At 42.0% G+C, this 13,490-nt stretch overlaps 2 protein-coding genes across 3 annotated transcripts; both read right to left on the reverse strand.

The window, feature by feature from the left end:
• Window positions 1-5,033: 5,033 nt before the first annotated feature.
• On the reverse strand, window positions 5,034-7,001 carry LOC6498995. Of its 2 annotated transcripts, XM_014910382.2 has the most exons (3): window positions 6,553-7,001; window positions 5,299-6,101; window positions 5,034-5,201 (listed from the first exon to the last, which is right to left on the reverse strand). In XM_014910382.2, exons 1-3 carry the CDS (start codon window positions 6,877-6,879, stop codon window positions 5,060-5,062), a joined length of 1,272 nt encoding a protein of 423 aa, XP_014765868.1. In that variant the 5' UTR covers window positions 6,880-7,001; the 3' UTR covers window positions 5,034-5,059. The 2 variants fall into 2 exon arrangements, with proteins under 2 accessions (XP_014765868.1, XP_001955544.1); XM_001955508.3 differs by having other exon boundaries at window positions 5,034-6,101.
• A 281-nt stretch (window positions 7,002-7,282) lies between these two features.
• On the reverse strand, window positions 7,283-11,863 carry LOC6498994. The gene is made up of 10 exons (XM_001955509.4): window positions 11,629-11,863; window positions 10,387-11,299; window positions 9,772-10,324; window positions 9,054-9,710; window positions 8,710-8,993; window positions 8,330-8,651; window positions 8,194-8,278; window positions 7,944-8,133; window positions 7,601-7,881; window positions 7,283-7,537 (listed from the first exon to the last, which is right to left on the reverse strand). Exons 1-10 carry the CDS (start codon window positions 11,693-11,695, stop codon window positions 7,428-7,430), a joined length of 3,462 nt encoding a protein of 1,153 aa, XP_001955545.1. The 5' UTR covers window positions 11,696-11,863; the 3' UTR covers window positions 7,283-7,427.
• Between the last annotated feature and the right edge of the window lie 1,627 nt (window positions 11,864-13,490).

Raw genomic sequence — 13,490 nt, forward strand, 5'->3', positions numbered from 1 at the left:
TTGAATCGGATGCGAAATGGTTAAGATATTCGGCAAAAACTGCGAGGAAAGTGCTGATCGCACTTTTCCAAGAGTTTTCCAAGGGGAACCATCATAATTTGGGCCAAAAATGAGACCAAATTGAATTTTAAGATTTTTATGGATCATTTGATGTAGATCTTCGGGGATGAGTTCCCTGATTCATAAATGGTACGCCGTTTTTGAATCGGATGCGATATGGTTAAGATATTCGGCAAAAACTGTGAGGAAAGTGCTGATCGCACTTTTCCAAGGGTTTTCCAAGGGGTACCATCATGATTTGGGCCAAAAATGGGGCCAACATTGAATTTTGAGAATTTAAAGGATCCTTTGACGCAGATCTGCGGGGATGAGTTCCCTGATTTATAAATGGTACGCCGTTTTTGAATCGGATGCGAAATGGTTAAGATATTCGGCAAAAACTGCGAGGAAAGTGCTGATCGCACTTTTCCAAGAGTTTTCCAAGGGGAACCATCATAATTTGGGCCAAAAATGAGACCAAATTGAATTTTAAGATTTTTATGGATCATTTGATGTAGATCTTCGGGGATGAGTTCCCTGATTCATAAATGGTACGCCGTTTTTGAATCGGATGCGATATGGTTAAGATATTCGGCAAAAACTGCGAGGAAAGTGCTGATCGCACTTTTCCAAGGGTTTTCCAAGGGGAACCATCATGATTTGGGCCAAAAATGGGGCCAAAATTGAATTTTAAGATTTTTATGGATCATTTGATGTAGATCTTCGGGGATGAGTTCCCTGATTCATAAATGGTACGCCGTTTTTGAATCGGATGCGATATGGTTAAGATATTCGGCAAAAACTGCGAGGAAAGTGCTGATCGCACTTTTCCAAGAGTTTTCCAAGGGGTACCATCATGATTTGGGCCAAAAATGGGGCCAACATTGAATTTTGAGAATTTTAAGGATCCTTTGATGCAGATCTATGGGGATGAGTTCCCTAATTCATAAATGGTACGCCGTTTTTGAGTCGGATGCGGAATGGTTAAGATATTCGGCAAAAACTGTGAGGAAAGTGCGGATCGCACTTTTCAAAGGGTTTTCCAAGGGGTACAATCATGATTTGGGCCAAAAATGGGGCCATAATTGAATTTTGAGAATAGTAAGGATCCTTTGATGCAGATCTACGGGGATGTGTTCCCTGATTCATAAATGGTACGCCGTTTTTGAATCGGATGCGGTATGGTTAAGATATTCGGCAAAAACTGTGAGGAAAGTGCGGATCGTACTTTTCCAAGGGTTTTCCAAGGGGTGCAATCATAGTTTGGGCCAAATATGGGGCCAACATTGAATTTTGAGAATTTTAAGGATCCTTTGATGTAGATCTTCGGGGATGAGTTCCCTGATTCATAAATGGTACGCCGTTTTTGAATCGGATGCGATATGGTTAAGATATTCGGCAAAAACTGCGAGGAAAGTGCTGATCGCACTTTTCCAAGAGTTTTCCAAGGGGAACCATCATGATTTGGGCCAAAAATGGGGCCAAAATTGAATTTTAAGATTTTTATGGATCATCTGATGTAGATCTTCGTGGATGAGTTCCCTGATTCATAAATGGTACGCCGTTTTTAAATCGGATGCGATATGGTTAAGATATTCGGCAAAAACTGCGAGGAAAGTGCTGATCGCACTTTTCCAAGAGTTTTCCAAGGGGAACCATCATGATTTGGGCCAAAAATGGGGCCAAAATTGAATTTTAAGATTTTTATGGATCATTTGATGTAGATCTTCGGGGATGAGTTCCCTGATTCATAAATGGTACGCCGTTTTTGAATCGGATGCGATATGGTTAAGATATCCGGCAAGAACTGCGAGGAAAGTGCTGATCGCACTTTTCCAAGACTTTTCCAAGGGGAACCATCATGATTTGGGCCAAAAATGGGGCCAAAATTGAATTTTAAGATTTTTATGGATCATTTGATGTAGATCTTCGTGGATGAGTTCCCTGATTCATAAATGGTACGCCGTTTTTGAATCGGATGCGATATGGTTAAGATATTCGGCAAAAACTGCGAGGAAAGTGCTGATCGCACTTTTCCAAGAGTTTTCCAAGGGGAACCATCATGATTTGGGCCAAAAATGGGGCCAACATTGAATTTTGAGAATTTTAAGGATCATTTGATGTAGATCTTCGGGGATAAGTTCCCTGATTCATAAATGGTACGCCGTTTTTGAATCGGATGGGAAATGGTTAAGATATCCGGCAAGAACTGCGAGGAAAGTGCTGATCTCACTTTTCCAAGGGTTTTCCAAGGGGTACCATCATGATTTGGGCCAAAAATGGGGCCATAATTGAATTTTGAGAATATTAAGGATCCTTTGATGCAGATCTACGGGGATGAGGTCCCTGATTCATAAATGATACGCCGTTTTTGAATCGGATGCGATATGGTTAAGATATTCGGCAAAAACTGCGAGGAAAGTGCTGATCGCACTTTTCCAAGAGTTTTCCAAGGGGAACCATCATGATTTGGGCCAAAAATGGGGCCATAATTGAATTTTGAGAATTTTAAGTATCATTTGATGTAGATCTTCGGGGATGAGTTCCCTGATTCATAAATGGTACGCCGTTTTTGAATCGGATGCGATATGGTTAAGATATTCGGCAAAAACTGCGAGGAAAGTGCTGATCGCACTTTTCCAAGAGTTTTCCAAGGGGAACCATCATAATTTGGGCCAAAAATGAGACCAAATTGAATTTTAAGATTTTTATGGATCATTTGATGTAGATCTTCGGGGATGAGTTCCCTGATTCATAAATGGTACGCCGTTTTTGAATCGGATGCGGAATGGTTAAGATATTCGGCAAAAACTATGAGGAAAGTGCGGATCGCACTTTTCCAAGGGTTTTCCAAGGGGCACCATCATGATTTGGGCCAAAAATGGGGCCATAATTGAATTTTGAGAATTTTAAGGATCCTTTGATGCAGATCTACGGGGATGAGTTCCCTTATTCATAAATGATACGCCGTTTTTGAGTCGGATGCGGTATGGTTAAGATATTCGGCAAAAAATGCGAGGAAAGTGCTGATCGCACTTTTCCAATGGTTTTCCAAGGGGTATCATCATGATTTGGGCCAAAAATGGGGCCAACATTGAATTTTGAGAATATTAAGGATCCTTTGATGCAGATCTACGGGGATGAGGTCCCTGATTCATAAATGATACGCCGTTTTTGAATCGGATGCGGAATGGTTAAGATATTCGGCAAAAACTGTGAGGAAAGTGCGGATCGCACTTTTCCAAGGGTTTTCCAAGGGGCACCATCATGATTTGGGCCAAAAATGGGGCCAACATTGAATTTTGAGAATTTTAAGGATCCTTTGATGCAGATCTATGGGGATGAGTTCCCTTATTCATAAATGATACGCCGTTTTTGAGTCGGATGCGGTATGGTTAAGATATTCGGCAAAAACTGTGAGGAAAGTGCGGATCGCACTTTTCCAATGGTTTTCCAAGGGGTACCATCATGATTTGGGCCAAAAATGGGGCCAACATTGAATTTTGAGAATTTTAAGGATCCTTTGATGCAGATCTACGGGAATGAGTTCCCTGATTCATAAATGGTACGCCGTTTTTGAGTCGGATGCGGTATGGTTAAGATATTCGGCAAAAACTGTGAGGAAAGTGCGGATCGCACTTTTCCAAGGGTTTTCCAAGGGGAACAATCATGATTTGGGCCAAAAATGGGGCCAAAATTGAATTTTGAGAATTTTAAGGATCCTTTGATGCAGATCTACGGGGATGAGTTCCCTGATTCATAAATGGTACGCCGTTTTTGAATCGGATGCGGTATGGTTAAGATATTCGGCAAAAACTGCGAGGAAAGTGCGGATCGCACTTTTCCAAGGGGTACCATCATAATTTGGGCCAAAAATGGGGCCAAAATTGGGCTGAGAAATCGTGACAACTTTGGCTCCAAGACACTCAGTACTGCCATCCCCAAGAGAGCCTCATTTGTTTACCTGTCTCACCTGTCTTAGTACAATGCACTTTCCCCCCATATAGCATAAGTTGGAGCCTCCATTGCATTAGGTGGAAAGAGAAGCAAGGCTTGGCCATTACATATTCAGATCTGTTTGTCCTGCTCCCAGACAAGAAAATAATTATTGCTCTGACGTCACTGCACTGCTTGCACTGCTTAATTTCTGCCACCTTCTGCTGGTTTCTGTTGGCCTGGTACCTCAGATTTTCTGCCATATGATTTTTAAAAAATTTGCGCCGCGTTTAGGCCGCCAAGGCGTTCCTTCCCAAGCTCATATCTCGGCTATTTCTAAACGGAATTCGAAAAGGAATATCAATTTGTTATTAGGTCCCCGATATCCTTCGAACTGCATTCCAAGATTTTGAAAAAAGGGCAACAAAAATCTGAAACCGATTTTTGGGATTTTGGCATCAGGATTTTTTTCAAAAATTGGCGAAAATATTATTGTTTGAGTTTAAAAAAGAAGGCGAGTCACCGACATTTCCCGCTGGTTGACTATTTTTTCTCCTTTGGATAGACATAGATCTGTCAATTTTTACCCGATCCAGAAATAACGTACCATTCTGTAATCAGCGAACCTTTTGAAACTTTTCCTCATTCAACGAATTGCCTAAAAGTAATTTTGAAAGTTTCAATTTTTTTTGCAAGGGGTCTCTTACGAAATGGCGAGACACCGACTTTCCCCGCTGAGGCGCTCGGAAAAGTGGCAGAAGGTTACGTACCAGAATGGTACGTACTTTCTGGATCGGAAACAAATGTTTAGGGTTTTAGGATTACCCAGTTAGGAAAAGAAAATTCCAGTAATGATTTCATCATACTATCGTTTTAAATATATAATGTGTATTTTTTGCATATTTTGAAATAACAGGTTATATCAATGGAATTAACTATTTAAACACTTTAAAGAAAAATCCATTGTAATTAATGGATATGGAAATATGTATTTTAATGTATTTTTTATTTATATCGCTTATGAACTTTAGTCCAATTGAACTTAACTGACTCCTCTCTTTTAATTGTTGTATAGGACTTCTGTTCAGTAGTACCAAAGCACATACACATATAACACGATCAACACGAATAGCAAATGGATGAGGAACAGTTCGATGGCTAGGGTGAACAAAGCCAGAGGCTTTAGTGCCACGTAGGTGATCAAGACGAACATTTCAGGCTCAGATCGATTGAGTATTTACTGTTAGCTCTTCTGTTAGTTAGGGTATAGCCAAAGATTATGGAACTTCGGGATTAATCTACTCCTGAATCGTGAAGGTTAACTGCTTGCTGCGTGAACTTTCGAAGCGATTGGGTGTGTGCATGCTAAGCATGGCGGAGATTCCGATACCCAGGATGCCAAGGAGCAAGGTCACCACCAACAGGCCGGCCAGAATCGGAGCAGATACAAATCCCACACAGTCGTAGACATCACCGAACTTCTGGCGACCATTGAGCCAAGGCTGCACCTGGAAATCACTAAGGAGTAGGCTCTGGATGGTTTCGTTACGAGCGGTATTTAAGAAGGTAACATTCTCAGCGGAGCAGCGGTACGAGAAGCCCACTGGGGCATTTGGCAAAGAGTACTCATCTCCGCGAGCCAAAAGAACACTCTTTTGGTCCCTGTATTCCACTTCCACGTTGCGTAAAGTCCAAGACCCACGAATCAGAGAGAACTTAAACCTCAGAGTGCATTTCTCTCCGGAGTACATGAAGGTTATGCTCAATCGTCCATAACCCTTGGCGTGTTGATCGTCGAAGGTTATTTGCTTGGTGTGCTCCTTCAGGCTCAGGGTTTCGTTGCTTAACCGTAGTTCCAGGGGTCCGTTCAAACTCAGAACTGCCTTGTTTCCCTCTGCCACATAGATGAAGTTGTCTTCGGTCTCCTCAGGTCCCTCCGGCTCCTTCTTTCGGTTCGCCTCCTCCTCGCCGGCGGCTGCATCCCTCTTTGCCAGGAAATGGGCCTCCTCCTCGCGACTGGCCAAGATGCCCAGCACCTCTCCTTGCCCGAAGGTAGCCAGAGCTTCGTTGTAAGCTGTCAGGATTTCTGCGTCGTCTTCTTCTGCACGGCCGGAAAGGTTCACCACCTATGACATAAAAATATAATGAATTCAAAAATATAAGTATTTGTTTTTGAGTTAACATGTATTAGCATTGATTTCTTATGTTTCAGTTCATAATTATTATTTTGTTTTGAATTCCAATATTAACTGAAAATATACAAACTAATGGATTGGTGGATTTTATTAAATGCGAATACCTAATGTCCTATATAATGAATAAGTTAATTGAACTTTCAACACATTCCAGAAATGAATATAAATAAAAGTTGTTTATTATCCATTTTACCAACGAGAGATTATGTGTTTCACACGCACATGAATATTTATATCTGCACTTCAATATAGGCATTCAATAAAAAAACAATTTTTGAAACAAAAATAGATTAAATTTGATTGAATAATAAAGAAAACTTTGGCACTAACACTGGAAGAAAATAATCCAATGTATTATGATGTAGATACATAGAACCCTTACCTCAATATTGACATTGTGTCCAAAGGGTTCCACTGCCAGACTTCTCTGGGGCAGATATGACCAGGGTCCGCTCTTCACCAGATTCTGGAACTGTGGATACTTGGTGCCCTCCAATCGTCCCGTGGCGTTCCGTACAAATACCACAATGGCAGTGACCTCCTTGAAAAGTTGCGTCAGAGGTAACTCCTGGCTGCTGGCGTCCAACAGGAGTTGCGGTTGTACCGATGCCACCTTGGAGTTGCCCCAGAAGATAAAGGGTCCGCTGATGGATGCAGTGCAGCTGCCAAGGGCCAGACACAGCAGGGTCACAACGAATATCTGTCGCATTCTGGAGATGGATGCCTGCAGCTCTGAAGATTCTAGCCAGTCCTAGTCGACTGCCTGCCCTCGATTGAATGAGGGATGTATGTATGTACGGAAAAATCGATTGGACGAGCGCAGGCGCAAAAATAACTCAAACAGTGGTGGGTCTCGGTAAGTGGTGGGAAAATATTCAAAGAAAGCGTGTTTTTTTGGACTGATTTGTCTCTTCTATTTCAGGTCAGTATTTTGAAGAGCTGCACCATCGCAGATGGTATCTAAATTCCTGAAGAAGACCATTGTAGGTCAATTTTTACAAAAACTGTCCAACCAAACCAATTTAACAGCTAAAAATTATATGATACATTGAACAAAATTTCAATATTCACACACAACAGCTTGAATATTTAATTTTAAATTAAAGAATCTGTACATTTATTAATTTTATATTTTATAATTCAGTATTTACAAAACCTTAACTAAAGAAACAAATTTAAACTCATCTACGAAGCTAGTGACTACATTTGGTAAACAAAAGTCATATGAGTATTAATATAAAGTTGTTGAGAAGTTTTTTACAAAAAACTGAAGGCGAGGCTGATGACTACGATGGATAAACTAAATGCCTTTGGTTGGATTAGATTTGAACTTGAGGAATAAAAGCCACCCTTGAAGTTTTTGGTTCCTGTGGGAGATAAAAAATGTATATAAAAGTACGATCATTTTTATGACGAAATTGTATACATACTCTTTTCATTGGTGTCCCTAACACCACAGGTACGATATGAGATAGTAGCCTTTCGCTTGGTATTAACATATCCAGGAATGAATAGACTTGGGGCATCCAATCGTCCTGCGGCTATCAGGCGGGACATGTCTAACTCCAGTCGGTGAGCTAGGGGTCCCTTAAAGTGGATAATCATCTGGATGCAGGCACCGCCATGGAGCTCCTTAGTCTTCCGAGCATCCACATCCAGCATCCATTCGGGAATCCCCATCACCGATCGTAGTTCCTCGAGAAATTGGGCGCTAATTATATGAAATTAAGAAGTATTATACCAAATAAGTCGTCAAAGATCCGCTATACTTACACCACAAAGCGAGGTGGCTTTTGAAGGTTGATATACTTTATGACATTGTGATCGGCTTCAATATTTGCGCAGGCAAACCTTTCATGAGAGTTATCCGGGCCAAAGATCACAATGGAACGACCAATGGCTCCAACAGGAGATTCCAAGGGGAAATTTGAGTCGGTCAGGACTACTCTTTCGCCACCGAGATCTAAGGGAGACATTAAGGTTTTATCTTCAAATTAATAAGGAAAATGGGTAAACCACTAACCTATTGTTCCCAGACGAGCTCCTACATCACCCACATAGCAGCGAAGAGGATTATCCGGGCCACACTCTTGTTCATATAGATCCAACTAAAGGAAAAAAATTACTTCAAAATCATATTTAAAATAAGTGAAACTCACATTTAAAGGATCTGCCAGCTGGGTGTAGTAAGGATTCCAAACATAACCTCCTGCCACACATCGTGTAATTGTGGGCTTCACAGCAGCATCCACTCCGACAGGATTAACGTAGATCTGCCAGTTGTGATTCCGGGTGGAGTTGCGATCATTTTTTCCAGGATGCCGCAACTTTACCTCGATCACCGTTTCCGACTGACTACCATCGCTGTGGATTAGTTGCGTCATCTTGATGTATCCATATGCATAGCCCGTTGGGTGATGAAAAGAGGCTATGGCTCTTAGTTCTCTGGCTTCGCTGGGACTGTATCCCCGTTCTAAGGTGCTGTCAAAGTTCATTAAAATTAATTAAACTTGAAAGGTAATTCTTTTATTTTCCTTACCTACAAGCCCAACGGGCATTTTTCTGCCTTTTTTGAATAACCACAGACCTTCCAATAATACTATTATAGCCAAAAAGCGGCAGATTCGTATCGTTGTAAGAATCTTCGAACTGGGTAACTCCTTCGAGGCCACCAAACTTTCCACTTAGATCCCCCATTTCATACTGATCTGTAGTTCCCCGTTTAGTGGGTGGAGCTGATTTTGGATTAACCTCAAAGGGATTCCAGTGGCCATAAAGAGTAGAAGCTTCACAGGGAAAGGCCAGATTGGCCTCCACAGGGGTCTAGGAAAAAGAGAAGTATTAATAATCTGATCATATATACTATAGGCTAAAATCACTTACTCTGTGAATATGATATCCTGTGTTGTCCTTCAGTCCTTTGAGCTGTACTTCCACGTTACTTATGTCATATTCCGACTGCTGTGTGATTTCTACTCTCCCGCTGACCGTCAAGGGATCTCCATTGGCGTACCACTCCTTGGCCACCACTTTTCGGCGAAAATGTCCGATTACCGCCGAGCAAGCCAGTCGCTCTCCTCTTGCCTTGGGTCCGTTGTCCTCATAAAGGACCAAGGACTTACCTAAAATGCTGTGACGTCCTGAGAGCGGTAGGTTCCCATCCACAAACATTTTGCGGCTTATTTTCTGAGCCACCCGCTTGCCACCGGCAATGGTGAGTCTTCCCAATCTTGCATCCAAGGCGCCCAATCGGCACATGGCTGGTAAATGGGGCTGACAGAAGTCATCGGCACTGCGATTGCCCCAGTCCACACGATAAGGGTTAAAAACAGGTCCTGCGGATATGCATCTCTGCTGCCAGTCGTAGAAGTCCTTGCCAGGAGGAGCACTGTGAATTGCCCAACGATGATCGAATGTGGTATTTTGCGTGGATCCATCTGCCTGGATGAGGTATTCAAACAACATGGTAGTGTCCTGCCAAGGCTCTTCCGCCGCTTGCCGGAAGATGACGCGACCCACCACAGGATAGCGGAATAGAACCTGAAGAACAACAATATTTATAGGCAATAATTGCATTAAAGTCAAGCATTGAAGTACTTACCTGCGCTGTGACCATATTCTGCTGATATATTCCATTCTTCTGATACTGGCCCAGGCTGGAACATCCCCAAATACTTTGCGTAATATTTCCCACATCTGTCCGGTTGTAGGTGTATATAACCAGGCTGCGTTGGACTATGCTGTGGCGTCCTTGGAGGGGCAGGAACACATCCCAGTAGAGGCCACTTAATTCGGAGCTGGTTCCGGGCAGGACGTACTGGTGAAAATATCCCTTATTCCGACCCTGCAGCTTCCCGGATAGATCACCCACGGCATACTGCTCCTGAGTGCCATATCCCGGCGGCGGTATATTATCATTAAGTTCTCGAGGATTATGCATTTCACCCGTGGTCCAACAGTAGTCCTCATGGCCCATTCTCTGGGGCACTGGCGGCAAACTGTGGATCCTAAAAGCAGCCACATCCTCGGCAAATTTACGGCTCACATGCTGGGAAAGTGGTGCGCCCAGGGTGAAGTTCAGGAAAGTGGGGTCGAACTTGGAGCGCTGGGTGAATGTGACTTCTCCTTTTACTCCGCCAGAGTTAATAAAGGTTCTGCAGAAAATGATAAGTGTTCATTTAATGTAAACGATCATCATTAAGTACAAGAAACTTACTTGTAAGTTAGGGGTTGGACATGGCGAATCTTAGTACAGGCCAAGTAAGTATCCGGATGCTGGTTGTCAAACAAAACCAGATAAAGAGTTCGATGTGGAATCGTGAGATCTGATGGAAGAAGGGCAAGCTGGGCATCTCGGAATACAGAGCGTTGTGGAGATCTCAAGGCGTTTTTCGCCACACCGATTCGGCCAAGACGACTGTCCAAGTCACCAATACCCTGCCCAGCTCCACCTCCTTGAGGATCGAAGACCAGCTGCAGGAAGTTACAGTTATCCTCAGTCCGATGATGGTCAAGTTTAAAGATATCCGTCACGAAAATCTTCCAGTGGTGCTGGGTGAATGGAGTACTTCTGCCGTTGCCGCCCTCCAAGCCCGCCGGTTGCTCCCTGATGTGGTACAGATCGGAATAAATGAGCGTGTCCCCACTGGATCCCTCTGTCGGAGCCAACCACCGAAAGTGAACGGATCCTGCTATGGGCGTGTTGAAACGGGCCTCAGCCATGTGCTCCACAGAACTCTGGACTGTGGTGATGGTGGCACAAATACGAGCATTGGAGTTGACTTCAGTTAAAACCAAAGACTTTCCCCATATTCCTCTATCTCCGATCAGCTGCATATTACGCTCCCAGGTGGCAGTTTCGTTTCCTGGCAACACCAGATACTCCAGATCCTCATCGAAGCTCAGAACTTGGGAGCCCAGGCGAGAAAGTTCACAGCGCTCATCAGGATCGGTGTTGGAATAGTCCACAGGGAATCGGCGAACAGCCCAGCTCCATACTTGATCGGGATACTGCAAAGTGGCCTCCAGACTGGCCTTGATCTCCACTGTGGTGGCATTCACCTGCCGGAACGTGATCTCCCCATGAAGACCGCGCTGGGAGATGTAAGCGATCAGATGCTGTGCATCAGCTGAGAGTAAAAAAGTAAGAGTGATTAATCGAGAGTGTGGTAAGATATCATAGTAAGATACACAGAAAAAAATCAGTTCGAAGATAAAATATAAAATTTTTTATTGAAAATTCGCAGTAATGGCTGCATTTACTCTTGAATTTGAATAGTTTAGTAGTCTTTGGTTAGATTATTCATTTTTTTTCTCTGTATACCAATTCATTGAAGTGCAACTAAGAGTGTGGTGAATTATCTCCGGCTGAGTCTGAGATACTTTCGATTTCTTTAGTGAAAAACTGTCTCAGCCACGCAATATTTGCATACAATGCCGATCGATTCCCACAACTTACCTCCACTGAATGCTGATGCAATCCAGCATAAAACCGCAAACCGGAAAAGGTGACCAACTCGAACCATTATTCCGCTTTTCTTTTACCAGAACCTTAGGTGTTCACCTAATAAAAGAGTATCTTTTGGATAGATTTAGCAATCGTAGCTGACTTTCACATCGTAGTGCGCATGCGTGCGCGTTTTCGGGGAAACAGCCCACGTCGAAACTCAACTGAAAACTGGTAGCTGGAAGGTTTAAGCCATACCAGCGACTTGGCCAAGTGTGGGGAGTTGGCTGGCATTGTTGGAGCCCCTGCTTTGAGCTCTGCTTTATCAACGGTTTTGTTTTGACCTGTAACTGGTTTCCGGCACGGCCCAGCTGAGTCACTGTAATGCCCACCCTTTCCTTCCGCTCCCCAACAAAAATCAAACTTCAATGGTTTTCTTCTTTTTTCAAGACGACTTAAAAATGCTTAATGTTTATTTATTAGAATATGCAGCCACAATCGCTAAAAAATATGATAATATTAGCACTTTAAGATAACTAGGTTTGTCCCAACCTTATGAAAATAAAAACTCAGTGTCTTAGTTTTCAAGACGACTCGCTTATGCTTTATTCCAAGACTTCGTCATCGTATCATCCTGTAGTTACGTTGTATAAAAACAGTACACTTCTTTAGTTTATCTTCTTTCTTAGTTTTTTTTTTTTTATATTTCTGACCGGGTTAAATTTTTTTCTGAATTTTCGCATCTTGCCATATATAACTTAATTTATACTGAAGTAAAGATTCGATTCACATTCGCATTTAACAACTTGTTGCATGGTGCATGTTGCTGGTTGTTGAAATGGATGGGTGTGAGTTTTGTGTGCTCGTGTCGAGTGTTTGTTGTGTGTAGTGTGTGAGTGTTAGTACATAGTATAAAGTGTGGCTTGCTCTTCTTCCGATCAGCCTAGGTACTAGTGGTTATGGGTCCTGGGCATTCCCCAGGGAATACCCCGAAATCAAACTACCTCCCACCTTCGCCACCGAGGGAGTTGCCTCCTCGGCGATACTTATTGCATTCGAAACGCATTAACTAGAAACACTGGGTTGGTTGTTTGATCGTTTCTTTCATATTTCATATATCATTTTGGGTTTGTTTCAAGGGTTGTTGTTGTTGTTGTTGTTTATAACGCTGATAGTTCATAAGCAGAAAGTTGTGGTAGTGATTAAGTTATGTAAATTCGCATAAAACAATTTGAGTGAATGAACTTAATGTTTCTTTGTTATTTAGCCTAACTCTCGATAACTTGCAATAATATTTGATAACTCATAACTGATAATTGTAATTGATATTGAAATTGAAACTGAATAACGAACGATAGATATGCAATAACGATAAATATTTAGATTTCATAGAAGGATAAATAATTGGCTCTCAGTTAAATGTCCCTAACAATAGTCTGCTGTAGGTTTGCCTCTCTCTCTCCAGGTCCTGCGAGATTCAACGAATGAAAAACATCAAAACTCACAAATCTCGTAAAAAATTCAAATTCAAATTCATGGGTCCAGGCCTAACAAAATTTATATATATATATATCCAGCCTAGGCTACCCACTATATCAATATTCATATTCGCCTCCTCATATCATATCATATAACATCCTTTATACCGATCTCGATCTTCAATCATCTCACTCTTTTTTTGTTCGGATTCTTCAACGGACAGCGATAAAAATAGACATTGCTTTGTTGTTGTTTTTAAGTTTTTTTTGTTGATTTTATAGGTGTTTTAAATAAAATAGATTTTAGCATTTTTTGTTGTTTTATAAATTTTACGTGTAAAATTTAACAGTAAATCAACTAGAAAACTACGCATCAAGTTCTACTGTGACATTGAT

Source organism: Drosophila ananassae, chromosome 2L (genome assembly GCF_017639315.1).
Source record: "Drosophila ananassae strain 14024-0371.13 chromosome 2L, ASM1763931v2, whole genome shotgun sequence".
NCBI classification, from domain to species: Eukaryota; Metazoa; Arthropoda; class Insecta; order Diptera; family Drosophilidae; genus Drosophila; species Drosophila ananassae.